Here is a 23,666-nt window from a genome sequence, read left to right as displayed (position 1 = left end):
TGACTAGTGTCAGGGTTTCACAGGATTGAGCAGGAATTCGCGAGCACACGATCCCAATTACTCACTACGAAGCTATCGACAAGCGAGCAGAAAGCGTATGGCGTCACACCTCCAGATTCCAAAGTATGAAATATGTGTATACGCCCCCGTATGGTTACTGCCAGCTTCATAATAGCCTAATTATTATTATGCGCTGCCACCACCGACCCAATTTGAAATGTAATACAGGCCTGGCTGGACGCCTGCGTTCTGGTAGCGTATATGGCTTCGAGGGAGGGAATGATTACAGAGCAAAAGAAACAAGACTATTACATTTTATTTTTAATCCAAAAGGGAGGCAGTATTATGAAAAATATACAAGGATTTTACAAAGGGGAAATTTACAGTACAGAATAGACAGTTACACAAACTAAACAGGTATAAAGAAGAAACTTACTATAAAGTTCGCAGAGATGACTCAGTAAAGCTGGAGGGAAGCTCTCCTATTGGACCGTTCAGCGAACATGACCCGTGTTACACATCAATATGTATTTCCAACATCAGTACTGATCCATCCTGAGTGGATTCTTTTATGTTGAAGGGAGAGACCTGCCCCCACTCCTCTGTGCTGACATCACATGGGCTAGTCTCTAGCCTTCATAATTTTATTAGAATCTCCACTTCTGGGATAATTTCTCGCTGGTTGACCGCAGCAGCCCAAAAATGATACCATATTTTCCGTTATGAATTTACTCTTCTCCAGAGACCAAACACGATATAGCTGCGGTATGTTATTTTGTTACTTTTGCGCCACAGCTCTCTGGAGGGGCTTAGGGCTATGAAAAAATAAGCATATTGTTCCTTAGCTGACCCTGTCACTAAAAATATGGGCCCCATTATTATCGGACGTATGTAACTTTAGTTATTCCATATTTCGCGTTGGCTTCGGCCCAACTACAGACCTCTGTAAATTCCCTTTGATGTCCTGGGAATAAGGCTTCCTCAGCTAAATGTAAATTGTCGCAGGTCTGTGTCAGAGGAAAGCACACTCGCATACTAATTGGGTACCTCTCTTGGTGCTAGCATTTGCTTATAAGTCACTACTGCTGTGTGTGTTAATTAGCATAGGAGCAGATGGTAGATTGTCAGCTCTTCACTCCTGACAAATATTATAGGGGAGGGGGAGAAGAAGAGGGGTCTGGGAGGGAGAAATTCTTAATATTTTTCTGACAACTGGAAAGAAAAATGTTATTTTTTACCACCTAAATTTTGCTAACTTCTGAACAGGCCACTATAGCTGTTAGACTCTAAGGCCATTATTTGGCAATATATTGCCATTGCAACCATTAGAACAATACAATCATGATCTCAGGTTGCCGATGGGGTTAAAGAAGCAGCCCCCCCACTCTGTGAGCCATCTAGATGCTGTAGTCACTATTGAAGGCAGCATATAAGGGGTTAAACAGCCATGGTCGGTGTCAATACCGATCATGACTGATGCAGCAGGTTGTCAGCTATAGGGTACATCTGACAGCTGCTGCACTTTTATGCCTACCGGTTCTTTATTAACAGATGAATAATTTCACAGGTTAGATGACTTGACTAAATGCAGAGCGGACCATTGCGGCAGCTACATCAAACACTTGTGTTAAGTGTTTAGTCACGGTACTGATGTGCTATAGAGGAAAGTGACAGAGCGGTTACCTCCCTGATCGGCACATCAAGAGGTTACCTTAATTTCAACGCAAAGAGGAACCACACATCACAGTTCAGCATCCACCATGCGCTTTCGCAATGAATGTAGAGGAGAGGGAAAGAGTGCGGTGGATGCTGGGCTGTGACATGCGGTGAAACTCCACTCACAGCCCATGAATCAGGGGGGAGCTCCTCACTGGGTCACGCCTGGCAGCCAGGGTCATGTTATGCCTGCTGAGTGGTCACCGATAGTGCCGCTCAAAGGCAAGAATCACAACAGATGGTAATTACAAAAAAAAAATATTTCCACTGTTTGAATCGATCGGTGCATTCTGTATAGTAGTGGATAACCTCTTTAATATCAGTGTCTGGTCTTAATTTAAGAGTTTGGGGTCTGAATTATTATTGGATTTTGAGTCTGAAGTCTGAATTATTTGAGGAGTTTAAGACTGTTGGTTTATTTATGGGGTTTCAGTCTGGGGTCTGAATTAATTTTATATATCTGAGGAGATAGAGTCAAATTATTTATGGCCACTTTAGGATATGTAGTCCGAATTAAAATGGTAAACTGAAGGTATGAGATATTAAATAATTTCTAAGTATGATTCCGAATGATGCTTGCATGTATGTGTGCAATGTTTGGCACTATTATATAATCCTTGGGCTGTATATATAATATTGTAACATATAAAAGGACGACAGAGTTAATGTGTACCTCCAGTTACAACATATTCTGTGCTCTGGTATATTTCAATGTGCCATCTGAAAAGAGTTCAGGAAAACCTCCTCAGTTTATGAATTGTTTATAATAGGACTTCACAAACTTATTATAGAAAACATTAGTATAATTTATTAAAACACAATAAAATGATATAATCATCTTACCCACAATACCAAATGCTGACACAGCTCGCGATAATCCAGATGATCCTTTCTGTCCCATTTTAGTACGGTTTCCAAGATCAAGGCGACCAAGAAGCTCTCGTACTTCTTGCTGCGTATATACATGCTGAATAAAGAAAAAGTTTGAAAAATTAAGCATTCAGAATAATGCAATGAAGTGAAACACAATATATATTTATCAGACAGATTACATGCGCTAAAGCTTTCAACATAGCGAAAAAGCCTCCTTCGTGTCTCCTAGTGTTTCATTATTAGCATTAATCTCCATATGGCAATGCCATGAGGTGAAGAAGTAAACAGAAAAGCTGTAGAATATGTGCTTGGATAGAGAACTGAATGCACGACAATTGCCGGAGAGAGTGGGTGCTGAGCTTCTCAGGAACCTAACTCTAAAAGAAAGAAGAATTTGTGGCAGCAGTCCAGTAAGTAGGGTAAAGAATGAAGTCTATTCATCTATGTACACAGCAGCGGTGCTTCACGGCATGCCTTGAAAGAAACCATCAAGTCAAACTTCAGTTTGGCCACATGGGAGGCCTTAAGCATCCGTCCCGGATTTGTGTATGTGATATGCTTTTATTTACCAAAATTTGGTCAGTATAATATTATAGATGGGTTTTAGCCAAGAAAGCAAAGTTGTTTCCATATTATGTTAACTTGAGGGGGTGTCGATAAATCAGGTTTCTTTGATTTTATCACTGCCACTTTGACTGCTTTCTTCGTGTTGTTTTTTGGTAGCAAGAGTGATCCCAGAAATTCAATGTGTTCTTAAAAATCAATGTATGGAGTTTTCAGGCGGTGAAAAGCTTCAATTTCCTTGTGTTAAGACTGGATTTTAAAGGCGATCGTGAGCTGGGCTAATCTATATTATAGCAGAGGCAGCACAACAGGGGATGAAATTGCACCATGCTTTCCATTCTCTGTGGTTAAGAAACCGGCAGGGGGTCACATCAGTGGGATCTTCACTGATCAGGTATTGGTGGTACAGTATATCCGAATGATATGTTATCCATGTTTTTAAGAACCCTTTAAACAAAATCATCAGGTTATTGACTGTACATTATGGATTTATCAACCTAAAAGTTAAATTGATTTTATGTCTTTTTCCATATTGGAAACAATAATATGTGAAGCCGTAAATATGGCTCCAGTCAGTAAGTGAATACAGTAGCATATTTGAAACCCGTCTTATATTACATTTAGGCAGGTTTCAAATCTGATCACTATTATGTTACTAGCTATTAACAGATTTTGTTAAGGCTTTACTTTATTTCTAAGGTTGTATAAATACGAAGGACAAGGAATATCAGTACATTTATACATTAGTACAACAGACATCTACCTCTCACAACCACTCCATGCACACTCAGCTCAGCTGAGCATGCCTGTTTTCTCATTAGCAAAAAGATCAGGCAGTTAGAATGTAGATCCTTACCTCCCCAACATCTGCGGATGAGGAAAAATTAGGAATAGAGAGGAGCAAACTGTTTTGGGCAACTCTGGTTCACGGTCCAGGTCAGGGTGCTCTGGTCACAGACAGGAACTGTGCAGATTTCCTTACCTTCTGGGATCCCAGGCGATATAGAAAAGTTACGATTTTTCAAGGTTCTATATTTGTATTTTCTTATCGCATATGCAGTGTTACCAGAAACTGTGTTACGGTTAGGACACTGGGAAAGGCATCATGACATACTCCTCTCCTGTCCTGAGAAGGGGGCGGCTGGTGGAACTTCCAATGGGAACTTAGCATAAAGTGTTACTTGTCTGTATATATGCAAATTGCCTTTTCAGAGAGGAAGAGGACTAGAACTGTAGTGCCACCTATTGGAAATAGTAATCTTAAAAGTCAATATCGACCCTTTAATGAGTCTTTTCATATGACTTAGGATAAAAGCCAAACCAGAATCTCAATTTACAGAAACAGTGTTTCGGTGTATTGCCACTCATCAGTACAAAGTATGAGATCTGATTTGGCTAGGTGAGAGACCTAAGACTGGGATCTAAGGGGTAACATTTCTCCTTGTGGAGAGAGACGAGCCAGACCTGGCATTCCAGAGTGAGGAGACTTAAATACACCATGCATGCGCCTCTGGGAAATTAAATATGAAAATTGACTCTTCAGAGAGGAAGAGGACTAGAACTCTAGTGCCACCTATTGGAAATCGCAATCCTAAAAGTCAATATCGACCCTTTAACGAGTCTTTTCATATGACTTATGATAAACGCCAAACCAAAATCTCAATTTGCAGGCATGGTGTCCTCATCAGTGCAAAGGATGAGATCTGATTTAGCTAGGTGAGAAGCTTAAGACTGGGATCTAAGTGGTAACATTTCTCCTTACTAGTTTATTAAAAACTACAACGGCTTCTTTTTGTATGCACAGCCTCTTTATTTCTATGGAAATCCATTAAATGAATCACATGACACACTCTTGTTCTACTTGTCCCTACCGGTGTCAGTTTGAAAATCTATAGTGAGTGATGAAAAGTTTGATTACCGAGATTGCATGGCTGTGTGCTTGATGTTATTTAGATACATGAAAAAGCAGTAATATATCTTCTTATGTGTTATTCAACATGTACATGGAATCTACTTAAACGTACCCTGTCATCAATGATAACCAGGTCTTTGGGTTCAGTTCGGTCAATTTTCAATACACGATATTTGGTTTCAGCATGATTGCTCCCCACAAGGAAATATCTCTAAATTTGTAAAGAAAATACAATATGCAAGTTAAAGCCTGAATATAAAATAGCATCCGCACTATTAATTGGAGAAAATGATAGACCGCAAAAAGATCAAACATTTAACAAAAAGTACAGTACAGTAACTTTGTAAGTCAAAATGATGAGGTGCACACTATAAGCACATTAAAGGGAATCTGTCACACCCACAGACTTATCTGACCTCTAATATGGGCATACAGGTGATAGAAATGTAAATCTATACCTACCTGTATGCCTCATATTAGAGGTCTTGTTGCTGTGAAATGTCTTTTTATTCAATCAAGTTTCTGATGCTTGCAGGCCCGGGGGACTGGAAGAAATCCCCGCCTTTCCCGACAATATAGTGACATTGAGATACCACTCCCTACTCCAGTACTGCAATTCAAACTCTCTTCACTGCACTGCTAGCAATTAAATCATAGCTATCAGTCACCTGACCCTTGATACCACTGATTGGCTGTAGGATCAGGAGACTGGTGGACCGGTTGTCACTGCTTATGAACCACAGAAACAGTTGCAATGGCAGCGCTGGAGTTGGTGGGGATTCCTTGGCTAAGTACTTTTTTTTTTCTTTTATCCATAGCTTGCAGATATAAATTTTTTTTAAACCATCCTTAAGTATTATTGCCGCCCTTGACAGTGATTCAATGTGATAATGTTGTCCTGAGGAAAAAAATTCTGCATTCCAGCCATGCTTCCATATCGGCTAATCATATAGGGGTCACATACTACACAAGCACTCTGCAGAGTATCATCGCACTGCTGATTGGACGCAACCATAAAATAATGAGGAGACCCATTTAACAGCAGAACAAAGAATTACATCCAGTGACTCTTGTGTGACGTCTACTCTAAAATGGATTAATTTGCCCAGCGTTCGGTTATGCGCAGTTGTATCTCTTCACACCTAATATCAGATTAGGTGGGAGAGTATGCATGGACAACCACTTTTAGATGTTTCTAATACATCACCCAGTTGTGGGACTATCAACAGAGGAGCTTGGAAGATCAAGCATCTTCTTTCCTTGCTGACATGCGCAGTGCGCTTCTGAAGCTGGGAAGTGTGCACCCGGCTTCAGAGGCACAATGACGTGGACTAAGAAAGCTGCGTGCACGCGCAAGATTTGCAGTGAGCTGGCGATGTTAAGAGGATAGTGATAACATGCTAAGTAGGAGCACTAGTCTGGGAAATAAACACCCCATGGACTAGTCAAAAGGTTAATTAGCATATGAAAAGCTAAGTTTAAAAAAAAATATTATAAAAATGTATTACCATTCCTAATTGCTGTTCGAGATGTGGGAATACAGAAGGTGATCTACCCCATTTGTTTTGGTCATGTCCAAGTATACAAGGTTTCTCGGAAATTGTCAAGTCCTTGATTTGTAAAGTTACTGGCCACCAGACCCCCTTGGGTACAAAATTTTATTTACTCAATGTAAAGATCTGAGGTTGTGGGCTGTAAGTAATCACCTAGGAAGGTTAACGATGCAACAATATTTTATTGATCACAGCCATGGTAATAAAGCAATTCCAGGTAAATGGCCAAAATACAGTTCTTTCAGTCCTCAAGTTCCCAATCTGGGTTCAGTAGTTACACTGGCTTTGTATAAGGCCATACTCACTGTCTCCCAACTTTTGGTTGGCCCACAGATTTTATATCTCCAGCCAGTATAGTCTGTAGCCACAGTCCATGATCCTCTAGGTGGCAGATAAAACGATGAAAGCACAGGTATCCAGTAGCAGCAGTCCTTTTAAGAAAGTTTAAATCCAAACGACATAATCCATAATGGTAACATGTTTATCAATCCATCCTTCCAAGTCCATGGTCTCCATCCTCTTCCTTCAATCCTTCCACACAACTCTGACTAAAACATGTCTGTCCTTTCTTTCGCTGGGATCAGTCCCCTCCCAGGTCAGAAGTGATCCCCCTCCCCCTTAAGCACATACTGTTAGCTAAAAACAATTAAGAATATTCTAGAAGTCTTCATCTGAGACTGTATGTAAGACCCCCTGTGGTGATGGCTCCATTGTGTCTACAATCTACCCACACATAATGAGATTGGAACAATGGTTAGATACTCCTGAGATACAGATTAGTGGAATGCTGGATTTTTTACAAGTGAATCTAGTGCACATACTGACAAGTTAGCAGAACTATATAAAACATAACAAGTAAATCACTAATAAAACACAATAATAATATTGACAAAAATGGTGGTCCGTTGCTGGAAAAAGTATCATAGACTTTAGTAAGTGGGCAGCTCCTCAAACTCAATAAATCACCATTTCAACTAGGCCATAAAGTTGAACAGCTTTTATTAAACATAACAACGGCTGTCAGATGCCTGATAGCTTGTAAGTGGAAGTCGGTTTAAACCTCATTGAATAGTGAACTTCAGTCACGAATACAAGATAGTAGAGGTATGGAATATCTTACAGCTATGCTGAATAACATTATTGAGCGTTTTAATGGTTTGGACTCTTTGCGACACATATGGGGTTCAGAGAGACGTCAAATAAGTGTAGTGGCGATTGGTTGTCAAGAGTCATATAGTAAATAAGGTTCTTTATTTCTCCCCCCACCTTCTGTCTCAGTGTCGTGTTGTGTTATTGATTCTGTTTAAACAACATATTGAGATGGAAACTTAACAGTGCTGAGTTTACTTGTACTGATGATAGCTCTGTTTATCGTAAGAAATTGTATCTACTGTTGCTATCTTAAGAAATATTTTTTGACTTGAATGATTTTCTTGCTCTTTTCCGTAATACTATTCTGAAAATTACAGATTTGAAAAAGTACAATTATAAGCATTTTATAAGATTTTAAAGATTTTTATTGACAAATACATCAAGGTAATGCAAAGTTTTAATATTTATAATAGTGTTGACTCCAATTTTTCAAGACTTCTGTAACTCGCCCTGGCATGTTGGATATCAAATTCTGGGCCAAATCCTGACAGATGACAACCCATTCCTGTCTAATCAGTGCCTGGAGTTTATCACAATTTCACTGTTTTTGTTTGTCCGCCTGCTTTTTGAGAATTGACCAAAGGTTTTCAATGGGATGTCTCATGGCCATGGACCACTTAGTTATCCCTCTTGCCTTGTGACATGGTGATCCACCATGCTGGAAAAAGCACTGTACATCACCAAAATGCTCCTGGATCGTTGTGAGAAGTTACTCTTGGAGAATTGTTAGAAACCATTCATTATTTTAATGCAGTATTTTAAGGCAAATTGCGAGTCCATTCCTGTGGATGAAAAGCAACCCCACACATGAATGGTCTCAGGATGCTTTACTGTTGGCATGACATAGGACTCATGGTAGTGCTCCACTTTTCTTCTCCAGACAATAATTCTTCCAGATGTCCTAAACATCTGAAGGGGGCTTTATCAGAAAAAATAACTTTACCCCAGCCCACTGCAGTCCAATCCCTGGACTCCAGAATGTCCATCTGTACTTGATATTTCTCTCAGAGAGAAGTGGCTTCTTCGCTGCTCTTCTTAACACCAGTCAAGCCACCAAAAGACTTTAACACACTTCTGTGCAGATGCACTAACACCTGCCTGCTGCCATTCCTGAGCAAGCTCTCCACTTGTGTTGAACTCATCTTATAGCGGAATCCTCTTTAGGCTATGTTCAGACATTGCTTTTTTGCGTTTTTTTTTTCTGCAGCCAAAACCTGCTCTCTTGATAGTAAAGAAGAGGCTTACAAAAAGCAGGTTTTGCTGCATTTTTGGCTGTGTTTTTCAGGATCTCAAAGTTCAGCTTTGCTTCCAACCACAGAAGTATGAACACAGGTCACCAATGCAAGACCGATGTGAAACCATAAAACCATTTTTGGAAAAAAGGGAAATTTGATCAAATTATTTAGTGTAAAAAGATTTTTATGTCTGAAAAAAGTGGCTATTCTGAACAAAAAAGTTCATATGAGTTCATGAAAAAATACACAATTACAAGTATAAAGGGGGAAGTTAATTGGTTGGGAATAGTTTACCTAAGACATTGGCCATGCATTGAGTTTGTAGGACACTGTTTACTTTCACACTTTGGTCAGCCCTTGGGTTGATCAGGTATTGTTCAATTTCACACCTTGCTCAGCCAATGTTTACATTGCACACATCACTAATTTAATTAAAATATACTAATCCTAACAGCCATGCTAATGTGAGGACACCAAGATATTATGGTTTAAACTTGGGAAAATCACAAAAATAAACGTGTTTCACATACTGCTATAATTGCTTTTTTTCACGAAAAATGCAGCAAAACCTGATGCCTGAATTTTTGCACTTACTCATTGCTTGCTATAGGTGAAAAATGCTGAAAGAAGTGACATGCTGCAGTTTTCAAAACCGCAGCAGTTTTCCAGTTCAGTCAGGAAAAAAACAAATGTGTATGCATAAGATTTCTGAAATCTCATAGCTTTTGCTGGAACTCTAAAACACAGCTTTTAATTTGCATAAAAAAATTCAACGTGTGAACATAGCCTAGGAGACAGTCCAGGCAGTTGTTGGATTTGATTTGCTAGGACACCCTGAAGCATTCTTCACGTTAACTGAATCTCTCTCTATGAAATTCCTGATGATATGATAAATAGTCAATTTAGGGACAATCTTAAAAGCAACAATGTCCTTGCCTGTAAACCCCTTTTGGTACAAAGCAAAGATGACTTCAAGCACCAGCTCCCCTTTAAAGCAACCAGCCTGCTGTTATAATTTAATCAGCAACACACAGTGATATCAGATGCCTTATTCTTGTTAACACTTTCTCCTGATCTAACGAGAAGAGGACTGAAATTATACAAGCAGGTCATTATGTGGCGGGGCTGAAATTCAGTGGAAAAAGGATTTTTGTGATTTAGTTAATTTTCATTGAATGGAGTGACTTTCAACCTTTGGGCAATTCATCTCACTCATGTAAATTACAACTATAAAAACTTAAAGGGATTTTCCCACAAATAAAAGTTCATTTTAAAAATTGTCTGTGTCTGACCGTGTACAGAACATACCACATCTCCTGGGCAGGGGAGGAAGCAAAAGACAATACAGACATTACAGCAGGGGATCACAGAGGATTCATTTTGTGAGGTAAAATATTGTTTAAAAACAGGCAGTGAAATACACTGCTACACGGTCAGACAGACAATTTTTAAAGCCATCTTTGTGAAAAATAAATTTGTATGCTCAGATTATATTGCATTTGAAATGCTATTTAGGCATAAATAAAATATGAATGGGAAAGTAAGGAGTAACATAAAAAAAATAAAATCACAATAGATGGCATGTGATATTATTCAGTTTTCCCTTCTCCATGCTACAACTAAGTTCAAAAAGAAGACTGTAACTGAAGAAGATAGATAAAAGACAGAAAAAACTTTATCTTAATCCAATATGTCAATACCCATGCTGTTAAAGCAGTGAACAGCATGGGGCTAACAGCTGATGTAAAGTGTTGATTTATTGGAAGTTGCCCTTATTGTTCAGCTCTTTCAACCAATTTGATTAGTTTGCATCTCGGCTGGCGATACAGACAATAATTATGTTTTACGACTGAGAAAACATGGAAAGCCATGTGTATGAAGTATCGTTTAGGTCACAGAGCTGTTTAATTAAATGACAAATTAAACAAACTACTGAAAAACAATCCAAACACAATTCGTTCAACTATAATAAAACATTTCCAATATAATTTGCAAGTATTTTCTGCATTACAGCATATTTAAAACATTAAAGAGAATCCGTCAGAAGAACCTTACCATTATTTATATATATATATATATATATATATATACATCTTTCAAAGACAGGTCCAACAACACCGATACATGGACAGTCCATTCCTCTGTTACTAAGAAATCAACGTTTGAATTGATATGCCAATGAGGCAGAGTTCTATTCTCCACCCAGCGCTGCCTCCTTTGCATGACTGAAAGCTACTTTTCTTGAAGTTACACAGCATAGAGGCTGTCAGTCAAGCAGGAGGAGGTAGCGCTGGATGGGGAATAGAGCTGAATGACAAGGGATTCAGATCTACAGACTCATTTGTATATTACACTGATTTCTCAGTAAGGCTATGTGCCCACGATGCAGAAATGAAGCACAAAATTTCTGCATCTCCCTGGCAGAAAAACCGCATGCAGATTGTGCATGCGTTTTTCCTGCAGAATACATGCAGATCCACATGCGTTTCCGCATGCAGATTGACCAGCACTTTCCAGGCGATAGCATCACTTGGAAAGTGCTTGACAACTAGGTCACACTATATAAATCCATGCAAACAGCATGGATTTATACAGTGTGAACCGTAAAAATAAAATAAAATAAAGCTATACTCACTCCCGATGCCCCGGCATGTGCTGCAGCGCTCCTTCCTGTCTGGTTCCCGGCTGCCGGCATATGGCGAGACAGATCGGTGAAGTGCCTGCGGTCACATGACTGTGACATCACCGAAGGTCCTTCAGCGATGCCGGCATGCAGAGAAGCCTTCGGAAAGGTGAGTATAAACTTTATTTATTATTTTATTCTTTTTTTTTACAGGTACAATGGTACCCAGGTCTGGATGAGAGTCTCCTCTCCTCCAGAACTGGGTACCATCCGCACATAGAGACGCATAGAATTCGCTTGTAGAAATGTACAGACACGGATTCTATGCGTCTCAAGTCAATGGCGGCGCTTCCGCTGTGCTTCCGCAAAATTATATGACATGCTGCGGATTTTTGTACGCAGCATAAACGCTGCAGAAAAATCCGCAGCATGTGCATAGAACATGCAGAATCCCCTTGGGGACCATGGGGTGCGGATTACCTAGCGTTTCACAAGCGTTTACGCTGCGGAAATTCCGCAGCATAAACGCTTGAAAAACGCTACGTGGGCACCCAGCCTAACAGAGGAACAGACTGGCGATTTAAAGGTGTTGCTCTATTTGCCTTTGACAGAGTTACCTGTGCATATAAATAGTTTAGGGGTTGCAATGCTGCTGACAGATTCCTTTTTAAACCCAGTTTACAGCAAAACTCTCACACCTACATTTTATACATATGGTGTATGTATTTCAAATTATGTCGGCAAAAGCCAAAGGGTGCCACAACCTCTTTATTTTACATATTCATGGGTTGCATTGTCCATAAATGACTGATCAGTGGATACTCAACTTTCATGGGAGGTTTAGAATGGCCACTGACTGTAAAATGCTTAGCTGTTTTTTTGCTAATATATGGGTTGGGTCATTATTTATATTTCATCAGCACAACTTGTTAATCAACCATTAGGCAGAAATTACAAAAACACCATTAGATGTCCATCCCCAACTGTAAGGCTGAGGCTGCGTGCCCACTATGCGCTTTTCAGGCGTTTTTGCCGAGGAATTTCCGTAGTGAAAACGCTTAAAAAACACTTGGTAATACGTGCCCCATGGTCCCCAATGATAATCCGCAAGTGTTGTGCACATGCTGCGGAAATTTCCGCTGCGGATAATCATTGCAGAAAAATATGCAGCATGTCCATTAATTTTGCGGACATGCAGCGTAATTGCCGCCATTGACTTGCATTGAATCGCTTAATATCCATATCACTACATGTGCACATGCGGATATTAAGCGATTCAATGTGCAGATGGTACCCAGGTCTGGAGAAGAGGAGCACATGCATTTACGTAGGAGTTTTTAGCCTGGTTTAACCTAATAAATAAATACTGTAAATAATAAAAAAAAAATGATGTGGGGTCCACCCTATTTTTGATAGCGAGCCAAGGTAAAGTTAACAGCTGTGGGCTTATATCATAAGGCTGGGAAGATCTTTGGTTATTGGCCCTGTCCGAGCCTAAAAATACAAGACTGCAGCAGCCCCAGAATTGACGCATCACATTAGCTGCGCCAATTCTGGCGCTTGCCCAGCTTTTCCTGACTGCCCTAGTCTGGTGGTAATCAGGGTAATGGTAGTTGGGTTGATGATTTGTCAAAAATCACATCGGCAGTCAAGCCCTGGTGTTAGTAATGGAGAGGTGTCTATTACTAACTCGGTAATAAAAAATAAAAACACATACACAGAAAAAAACACGTTATTTGAATAAAGACTCCCCAACTCTATCCCTTGTTAACCAATTTACTTTAAAAAAAAAAATAAAAAAAAATCACATGCAGGTCCGATGTAATCCAACGAATCCAAAATAGTCTAGAAATAGTCTAGAAAAGGATACCTGAAACACATAAAAAGACAGAAATAAACACAATAGACAGACCCTTTATTCACTAATTTATTACCTAAAATGTTCATACAACAAAGCTCCGCCGTAGTCCATGTTCCTCAAATTTATCTCCGGCGTCTGTGAATAGTAGTAAAAGTTCCTGCTTTTCATAGGTGCCAGGTAGTGACTACAACGCTCATCAGAGAAGCCAACGTTGATGAGCGTTGTAATCAGTACACAGCGCCTGTGAATAGCAGGAACTTTACGGCGGAGCGTTGTGGGAACATTTTGGGTAATACTTTGGTGAACAAGGGACAGTCTAGTATGTTTATTTCTGTCTTTTTATGTTTTTCAGGTATCCTTTTCTGGATTACTTTGGACTTGCATGGGATATTTTTTTTTTTTTTCAATAAATTAGTGAATGAGGGATAGTGTGTTTTTTTCCTGTGTGTTTTTATTTTTGATTACCGGGTTAGCAATGGGGGTGTCTGATAGACACCACTCCATTACTAACACCAGGGCTTGATGGCAGATTGTTACTCCTTCTGAATGTTTATGAAAAACATGAGGAATTACAAAATACTGTAATAGAAGAAAAGATACTCCAAAACTGTTGCTGTCTATATGGGCATGTAGGTCATATGAAGATGAATAAATTTAAACTTTGTTATCTGTGATTCGATGTCTTATTCCATAGAAATCCACATTTTTCTTGTATGAAAATGAGCTGTTACTTTCTCAATGTAAATCTATGAGACTCGGAAAGAGGCTGTCATAGACTTATATTAACCCTCCGTCAGGGGCAACTGATCTGACAGGCGCAGCTCACTTAGTTTCATTTCTCTATTTTCAGTGGTTTGTCTGGGAAACACCCTCCTCCCAGTACCTTCCTAACTTTAATGGCTGTGTGAAACCTGAGAAGCCTCTTGTGCTGCAGAGCTTCAGGAGATCAGATATCAGTGTTTTGGCTTCTCAGGTTCATTGCCCCTGAATGCGTCACACCTTTGACGGTTAGTATTTGCTGTTTTTATTCATTTATTCATCCCAATTGTTTTTTTAGCTTGTTTTATGAATAGCTAGTGCTAAATTTGTGGATTTGTCATAGAAGGTTTTGTTAGAAATAAGAGTGTGCTTCTCAGGCACATTGCGCCCTAACACATATTCTCTCTCTTGCTTCAGCTTTTCTTCTGAAATGGCGAGGAGAATATTTGACTTGTCAGATGCCCTTCATGTTGAGCAAGTGCAAAATATACTGCTTGATGATGATGAGACAGACCCCTTACAGCTAGAAGATTTAGGGGAAGAAAGTGACATTGATTCAGAAGATGATGTGGAAGAATATCCAGATGTGTCTGATACAGATCAAGATGGAGAGAGTGAGGAGGATGCTCAAGACATAGAAACATATTATTTGGGCAAAGATAAAACAACAAAATGGATAAAAAAAGCCACCCCCTAAACGTTCTCGCACACGCTCGTATAACATTTTGAGCCACCTTCCTGGTGTCATAGGAACTGCAAGGAATGCTAAAAATGAAATGGAATGCTGGAACTGTTTATTCACTGATGACATTCTGGTCACAATTGTGACATATACAAATCAGTACATGGACACCATAGGGGACAGTTTCATTAGAAAGCGAGATGTCAACCCTATTGATGTAATTGAACTGAGGGCGTTTATTGGTTTGCTATATCTTGCAGGCGCCTATAGGGCAAACCGACAGAGTTTGGAGGAGCTCTGGGGTAGAGATGGGGATGGCATTGAGAAATTTTCCTTGGTAATGAATATAAAGAGATTCAAAATTATAATGCGGTGTCTTCGTTTTGACGACAGAAGTACCAGAACTGAGCGAAAAAAATATGACCGGCTTGCTGCGATTTGTGAGATATTTGAAAAATTTGTGCAAACCTGTCAAAAAAGCTATTGTCTAGGTCAAAATGTCACTATTGATGAAATGCTCCCGGGATTTCATGGTAGATGTGGCTTTCGGCAATATATCCCATCTAAACCAAACAAATATGGGCTAAAAAATTTTTCCCTTGCTGACTCCAGGATTACTTATACCTACAATATGGAAGTTTATGCGTGGAAACAGCCAGCAGGTCCATATTGTGTAAGCAACACACCGAGTGAGGTGGTAAAGCGAATGGCTGAGCCTTTGTATGGTTCGGGGAGAAATATAACTGCCGATAACTGGTTTACTGATGGGGGTTTGATTGATTTTTTGAAATCCAAAAAAATATCATATGTGGGTACTGTGCGAAAAAATAAAACACAATTGCCGCCACAGTTTATCAATGTGAAAGGGAGAGAACAATACCACAGTATGTTTGGATTTAGTGAAGGCAAAGTTTTAGTGTCCTATGTCCCACGCAAGAACAAAAATGTTATTCTTGTATCCTCGCTTCATGATGATGATGCGATCGATCCTCAGTCTGAAGCACAAAATAAGCCGGAAATGATAACGTTTTACAACGAAACCAAGGGTGGTGTAGACACTGCAGATCAGATGTGTGCTACTTTCAGCGTGTGCATAAATGTCAGGCGCTGGCCAATGGTAATTTTTTTCACTATGCTAAATGTGGCAGGAATAAATTCTCAAGTTATTTACATAGGAAACCAGCTGGAATCACAGCGTAGAAGACTCTATCTAAAAACATTGGCTCATGAACTGGTCATTGCAGAGCTTCGCAGAAGAAGTGTGAAAACAATTGGAATACCCTCTAGCATGCAAATGCGGCTGAGAAAATTTCGCACAGAACATGAAAGCGAAGAATCACCAGCTCCCCCACCACCCAAAAGACAGAGATGCAACACCTGCACTGTAGAAACAGGACTCAGGAAACCCTCAAATTATGCATGTAAAAATTGCAAAAATGCTATTTGACTGTCTCATGCAGAAATGATCTGCAAATCACACGCATTGCTCAGCCAGTGCACTTTTACAGGTGAAAAGCTAACATCTGATAGTGACTGATTTTGAGTACAGTACTATTTCAGCAACCTTATAATTTATTTTGCTTATCTAAATTTTAGGTTTACTAATAGTTTTTGAAGAAAACGGTCGGGTTTTTTTTGCAAGTAGCAAAATGTGTTCACTTTGAAACATATTACTTTTCTGGTTAGTAAACATTTTTTTTTTCCTATTAAGGTAACTGATCACTTTTAGAGCATTGAAATTTAAAAAAAAGGAAAATATAGCCAATTTTCTAGCCTGTGCCTGACAGGCGCAATGCCCCTAAACTCGTTATGAAACATATTGCCCCTGACGGAGGGTTAAGAAAGGAACTAATGGTCCAGTGTGTGAGCTGCCAAGAAAGAGCTGCAGTCAGATGCAGGAGGGCGAAAGGAGCACTGAAAACAGCAGGAGACAGCAACTCATAAGTATTTTAATGCATATACTGTACATATATTACTAATAGTTAACAATGAAATAAAAAAAAAAAAAGACTGGAATGGTACTTTAAGAAGTATCTTCAGAATGAAGAAGAGCATGGAATCCTGGAAGTGGTGATATGGCCTCACAGAACCCTGTTTCCAACGACTTTGAGTCGGTCTGCGATTACATGAAAAGACAAAAATAATTTGTGCATGTCTTCATCCACAGAAGATCTGTGGTTAGCTTTCCAGTAACTGATATTATTTTGAAGGCCAATGGAGGTCACAACAAATATTAATTTGGTTAATTTATATTTCTATTTTGTTCATTCACTTTGCATTTTGTTAATAGATAAAAATAAACTTTTAACAGTTACTTCTATTTTTGTAGAATTCTTACTTTAATGCATTTTTTTTCACATGTGCATAAACCTTTTGCACAATACTCTAGTGATGAAACGGCTTACTGTAATTATTTGGGTCTGTATGTTTCGTATGATTATCTGCATAAGGGTAGTAGACTGCGTCTGGGTGTCTGACTCCAGTAGGTGTATATGCCCGAAAACGATGCACGTCAGAGTGCACGATCGCTCTGTCTTCATCATTATAGTCTATGGCCCTGTCGACGCATACACCCGAATCCCGTTTTGCGATCTGATTTGGTTGTATGAGAGGCCTCTGACTGGGGTCTAAGAGGTAACATTTCTCCTTGAGGAGAGTGACATGCCTGACCTGACATGCCATATGATTTGGGATAAAAGCAAACCAGAATCTCTATTTGCACATGTGTTTCGGGGTGTTGCCGCTCCTCAGTGCAAATCAAGAGACTAGATTTGACAGTCATCTATTTTTATTATCCATATGGTATTTGTTTTTATATATCAGCAGTGAATAAAGTTTAAAAGACCAAAAAATGTTTTCTATGTTAATAATGGCAATGTATTTGTAACTATTGGATGCTTATATGGTTGAACCGCATAGGATGCAATTATTTTGGGCGCCCATAGACTTGAATAGGCGAGTCTCATTAAAAATATGTAGACTAGCACATGCTATAATTTTTTACATGCAGAAATTCGATCTGTGTAAAGCAACAGACATCTGGACAGCACTAGTGAATAACATTGGTTCGAGCGCTGTCCGTTTTTTTCCACAGAGAGCACTCAGATAAAAACTAAATATAGTCATGTGAATGTAGCATTACACTGCCAGCAGTTCTGTTATACCCTGATTTGGGCAAGGCCTAACAGGTCATCATATCAGGCACCCGGAGGCCTTTGTTTCACCTTCTTTTGTTCCCACACGATGACCTTGACATACCAGTATGTCCATTTGTGGGAACACTTTCCCACACTAGATGTAGCATTACTAATACTAATTTTATGTTGGGAAGGGGTTAATCAGCAGGGTATTTGCTTACAAATATACTATGTGTGCTACATAATTCTGAAACCTATACCACAAAAAAATGCAAGAAAAAAAAAATCAATAGACAGTCCAGATGGAGACATTGATTAAGTAATTTGTATTAATGTAAAACAAATAGGCTAATTTCATGGGTGTTTACAAGAGAAAAATCAAGTTAATTAAAAGTTAGTCATGTCTAGTGTATTTTTGATCAAACAAGGCAACATTTACAATGATTAGGTTTAATTGGACTAATTTCTTGACTTAAAATCAGTTTGCAGCGTTTCATCTTCTTCCACATTTAGAAACTATTTTTATATAACTGAATTTTTGTGTCAGACAACAGAAGAGTGCAATAGAGCATTCAGGTATAAAGGAGAACATGTGATGTTAAGTCAACTTCTGGACTCTGGAAGTTGAGGCTGAATCATCGAGGCATGACCCAGTCTCACCCAAACTCCGGCCACTCCCCAGATTGAATTGGCGGTGGGCGGTGTTTCACCGCGAAAAAAAATAAATCACAAAATTGAAAAAAAATTAAAAGGTATTAAACTAATAAATACGTATATTCATATAAAAACAAAAGTACATATATTTGGTATCACCGGATCAGAACGACCAGATCTATAAAACTGTCACACTAGTTAACCCCTTCATAAATATAAAAAAAAAGTGTCAAAAAATTATGCTTTTTCATCATATCGCTGAACAAAAAGTGGAATAAAACGCGATTAAAAAGACAAATGTAAATAAAAATGCTGAAAATGTAATCCTGTCCCACAAAAAAAACCAGCTCCGTCAGTAGAGGAATAAAAAAGTTATACCACTCAGAATATAGCGATGCAAAAACAATTATTTTTCCACAAAATAGTTTTTATTGTGTAAAAGCTGAAAAATATTAAATAAAAAGATATAAATGTGGTAACGCTGTAATCGTACTGACCTTAAGAATAACTCGCTTTTACCACATGGTAAACGGTATTAAAAAAAAATCTCTCAAAAAAACAAATCCTGAATTGCTGGTCTTTGTTTACTCTGCCTCTCAAAAATCTGAACAGAAAGCGATCAAAAAATATTATGTGCCTGAAAATGGTACCAATAAAGACATCAACTCGTCCAGCAAAACACAAGCCCTCACATGACTGTCAGCAGAAATATAGAAAAAACATAGCTCTCAAAATAAGGCAATGCAAAAACTATTCTTTAGTATAAAAAGCATCCTTTATTGTGTGACAGCAGCCAAACATAAAAACCCGATATGAATCTGGTATCGCTGTAATCTCACCGGCCGGAAGAATAAATTAGTATAATCACTTATACCGCACTTGCACCTTTTTACTAGGCGTGCATAAAAGTGCCGTCGGCCACAGTTTTGTGCGCTTCTGAAAAGAAGGACAAAGCTGAACTAAGTCCAGGCGGAGTCCATAGTAACTCTGCTGCCTCATTACAGTGAATCTGAATCACATCATTGGGAGATTTTGATGGAAACTCCGATGTAAGAGCTCAGAATAGAGCGCAGGATATACGGGATTCAAAATGTTATGTAAAATGTTCCCAATAAAAGCTTCAACTCAATCAACAATAAAAAGCCCCCACTCAGCTCCGTCATTTTTCAATGAAAATATAGGGGGCTTCCACGTTACTGGTAGCACAAAGGCTCTGGAAAAACGCTATGGCTCCACGCCCCTGCCACAAATAAAAAAAAAAAATCCACTAAATTCTGTACTCCTAAATTCAGATGCCCCCTCCTTCTGAGCCCCACATTGTGCCTAAACCACATTTAGCATCCACATGTTTGGCATTTCTGTAGCAATGAAAGACCGCTTAATTTACAGGGTGCTTGTCTCCAGAAGCAAAAGCTGGGCACAATTTATGGGCATTACAACGTACTGGTCTGCAATGTACTAGGCATTACAACGCACTGAGCACTACAATGGCAGATTTGCAATTTTCACTAAGCAACATCCACTGCTGCTTGTTTCTAGAAAACACCCATGGGGTCAAAATAGTCACTACACATGTAGATAAAACCCCAGAGGGGTGCAAATTCTAAAAATGGGTCACTTGAAGGTGGATTCTGCTCTTCTGGCACCAAGTGCTCTGTATATTGAGTCCGCAAACTATTCTATGATTTTTTCTTAAAGAGTCAAATAGCGCTCCTTCCCTCCCAAGTCTTGCCATGTGGCTAACCAGTACTGTACAGCCACATATGGGGTATTGTCATGTTCAGCTGAAATTGTATGACAAATTTTGATACCATTTTCACTTGTGAAAATGTAAAATCTAGGGCTAAAATCTTTTTTGGGTGGTAAAAATGTTACTATTTTTTCTTTACTGCCCAATGGCATAAAATTTTGTGACACACCTGTGGTGTCAATATAATCACTGCACCCCTAGATAAATACATTGAGAGGTGTAGTTTGTAAAGTGCAGTCACTTATGGGGGTTTCTGCTGTTTTGAAACCTCAGGGGCTCGGCCAATGTGACATGGCACCCGCAAACCATAACAGCAAAATCTGATCTCCAATATGGCACTTCTGAGCTTCGCACTGTGCCTCAAAAGCAGTTACCACTTATAGGGTATTTGTGTACTCAGTAGAAATTGCGTAACAAATTCTACTGTTCTTTTTCGCCTATTACCCTTTTAAAAATTACAAACTTGGGGCCAAAGCAACATTTTAGTGGAAAAAATGGTAATGTTTCATTTACTCATCCCAATGTTATACAACTCTGTGAATCGCCTGAGGGTTAAAAATACTCACTACTCCCCTAGATGAATTCATTAAGAGGTGTAGTTTCCAAAATGGGGTCACTTGTGGGGGTTTCTGCTGTTTTGGCATGTCAGGGTCTCTTCAAATGTGACATGGCATCCGCAACCTATTCCAGCCAAAATAACATCCCTTCAGAGCAGTGACGTGAGCCCAAAAAGAAGTTTTCTACCACATATGGGGTATCGGCGTACTCAGGAGAAATTGCACAACAAGTTGCACAATCCATGTTTTCCTGTTATCCTTGTGAAAATAAAAGAATTCACGCTAAAGTGACATTTTTGTAGGAAAAATGCGTTTTTTTTTATTTTCACGGCTCATTGTTATAAAATTCTGTGAAGCACCTGCAGGCTCAAGGTGCTCACCACACAGCTAGATGAATTCCTTGAGAAGTGTAGTTTCCAAAATGGGGTCACTTGTGGGGGTTTTCACTGTTTAGGCACATCAGGGGCCCTGCAAACGTGACATGGTGTCCGCCATCTATTCCAGCCAATTATGCGTTTCAAAAGTCAAATGACACTCCTTCGCCTCCGAGCCCTGCTGTGCATCAGAACAGTAGTTTACCACCACATATCGGCGTATTCAGGAGAAATTGCACAACAAATTGTATGGTCCATTTTCTCCTCTTACCCTTGTGAAAATGCAAAATTTGAGGCTAAAGTAACATTTTAGTGGGAAAAAAGTTACATTTTCATTTTTTCCTTCCATATTGCTTAAATTCCTGTGAAGCATCTGAAGGGCTAAAAAGCTTCAAGAATGTGGTTTTCAGCACCTTGAGGGGTGCAGTTTTTAAAATTGTGTAACTTCTGTCTATTTTCTGTCACATAGGCCTCTCAAAGTCACTTCAAATGTGATGTCGTACCTAAAAAAAATGATTTTGTAAATTTTATTAGGAAAATTAGAAATTGCTGATAATCTTTAAATCCTTCTAACTTCCTAACAAAAAAAAATTATGTTTCAAAAATCACGCTGATGTAAAGTAGACATGTGGTAAATGTTATTAACTATTTTGTGCGATATAAGTATCTGGTTTAAGGGCGTAAAAAGTAAAAGTTTGAAAATTCCAAAAGTTTTCACCGAAATTACGATATTTTCACAAACAAATGCAAAAAATATGAACCTGAATTTAGCACTAACAAGAAGTACAATATGTCAAGAAAAAACTAACTCGGAATCACTGGGATCTGTTGAAGCGTTCCAAAGTTATTACCACATAAAGTAGCATTGGTCAAAATTGAAAAAATTGCCTGGTCAGGAAGGGGAAACAGTCTCTGGCGCAAAAAGGTTAAGCCAGTTTTTGAATTGGGGCAAATTCTTTAAAAAAAAATGTAATTCTAATTTTTATTGAAATAAATTTTTACATTTTTACAGGAAAAGAAAAAAAAAAATAATTATCCATTTCAGATTTGTCACTATGATTTATAGGTAATCAACAAATCTTCTACTATAGTAATACTTTAACATTCGGTTAAACATTTTCAAGTATATAAAGAGTAAAAGTTTACAAACAGACAAACGCATAGACTCAGACAAAAGGAAAGGGGGGAAATTATGTGGAATGTTATGACCTATTTATATCCATCTCATAGAGGTCATATATTTAACATGGCCCATAGGAATCCCAAGACCAAATAAGGTTAAATCTCTCTACAGTATTGTCATTAAAGGCTGCCCAGAGCTTTGCAAAAGAATGCAGATTGGAGCGTTCAAAACGCGTAACTAATCGTGTGTTGACTGCGGAATCTGTTTTTATGGAATAAAGATCTGTCTGCTACACTTTAGAAAATGGAATCCTTCTTTTTTGTTCATGCAATTTGCCGGCGAGAGGTTCCTCGTCTATTCCGGGCTTCGGGACATCTGAGTCAGGGTGAGCTGGTGTTTGCTTTTTTTCTTTTTGTTTTTATTTTTGTTTGTCATTATGGGAAGGGTTTTTACTTTCAAATGATTCATCAATTTGTGATTTTTTAGAAACTAAGTAATTGGAAGTAATTTTGTGGGTATTTCTGAAATTTTGTACAAATTTTGTGACATTTTGGTGAATCATGCAACTTTTTGCTCTAAAGAAGCACAAAAAAAGAAAAGATAAAAATAGACAGCAATGTTTATTTTGCGTAAAATTCATAAGCAGCATGCTCAATTTTGAAGAAATTGGGGCAAAAAAATTAAACGAATACCACAAGACTAAAAAAGAAAATCGGACCTTTTAACTTTTACTTCAGAGTATCCACTTGATACAAATTCCAGATATGCATATTAAAACTTAGTTGTCCCTGCGTTCCGCTTTCTTCTAAGCCTTAATCCGGTTGGGCATGGGATATACGAGTTCTGCTATTTAGACCAGTGGAATGTTGAACTTCTCAGCAGGCAAAGAAACCCAAAGCTCGGAAGTGATATCATTGACCACCAGTAATCAGATCACTGTGTTCAATAATTGACTGCAAGTGAGAGTCTGTAGCCAAACAATAGCCTCAATGGTCAGGTCACTGGTGGTCAGTGACACCATCAGTTACAATCCGGTGAAAACCATGAGAGTGGCAACGCTTTCATAGTTCAGTGGTGAGTATGCCTTCTTTTATTGTTTTACCACAATGACCACTGTCAAATTTAAAAACCAAGGAGAACC

At 38.8% G+C, this 23,666-nt stretch overlaps 1 protein-coding gene across 5 annotated transcripts in view; it reads right to left on the bottom strand.

Annotated features, from left to right (window-relative positions):
* FIG4 (FIG4 phosphoinositide 5-phosphatase) overlaps positions 1–23,666 on the bottom strand; it is a 506,946-nt gene that overhangs the window by 388,974 nt on the left and 94,306 nt on the right. For 4 of the 5 annotated variants that reach the window (XM_073675847.1, XM_073675844.1, XM_073675845.1 and 1 more), the window contains 2 exons: positions 5,178–5,276; positions 2,560–2,683 (listed from right to left, as the gene is read on the bottom strand). In XM_073675847.1, the coding sequence (XP_073531948.1) occupies positions 2,560–2,683; positions 5,178–5,276 (223 nt within the window). Of the gene's footprint in view, positions 1–2,559; positions 2,684–2,768; positions 2,887–5,177; positions 5,277–23,666 lie in introns of those variants that run through there. The other variant, XM_073675846.1, reaches the window with a different exon arrangement.

Source organism: Phyllobates terribilis, unplaced genomic scaffold (genome assembly GCF_046119375.1).
Source record: "Phyllobates terribilis strain yellow unplaced genomic scaffold, ASM4611937v1 Scaffold_3__8_contigs__length_932513732, whole genome shotgun sequence".
In the NCBI taxonomy this organism is placed as follows: Eukaryota; Metazoa; Chordata; class Amphibia; order Anura; family Dendrobatidae; genus Phyllobates; species Phyllobates terribilis.
The sequence above is the reverse complement of the archived record's forward strand: the minus strand, read 5'-3'. Positions and strand labels throughout refer to the sequence as shown.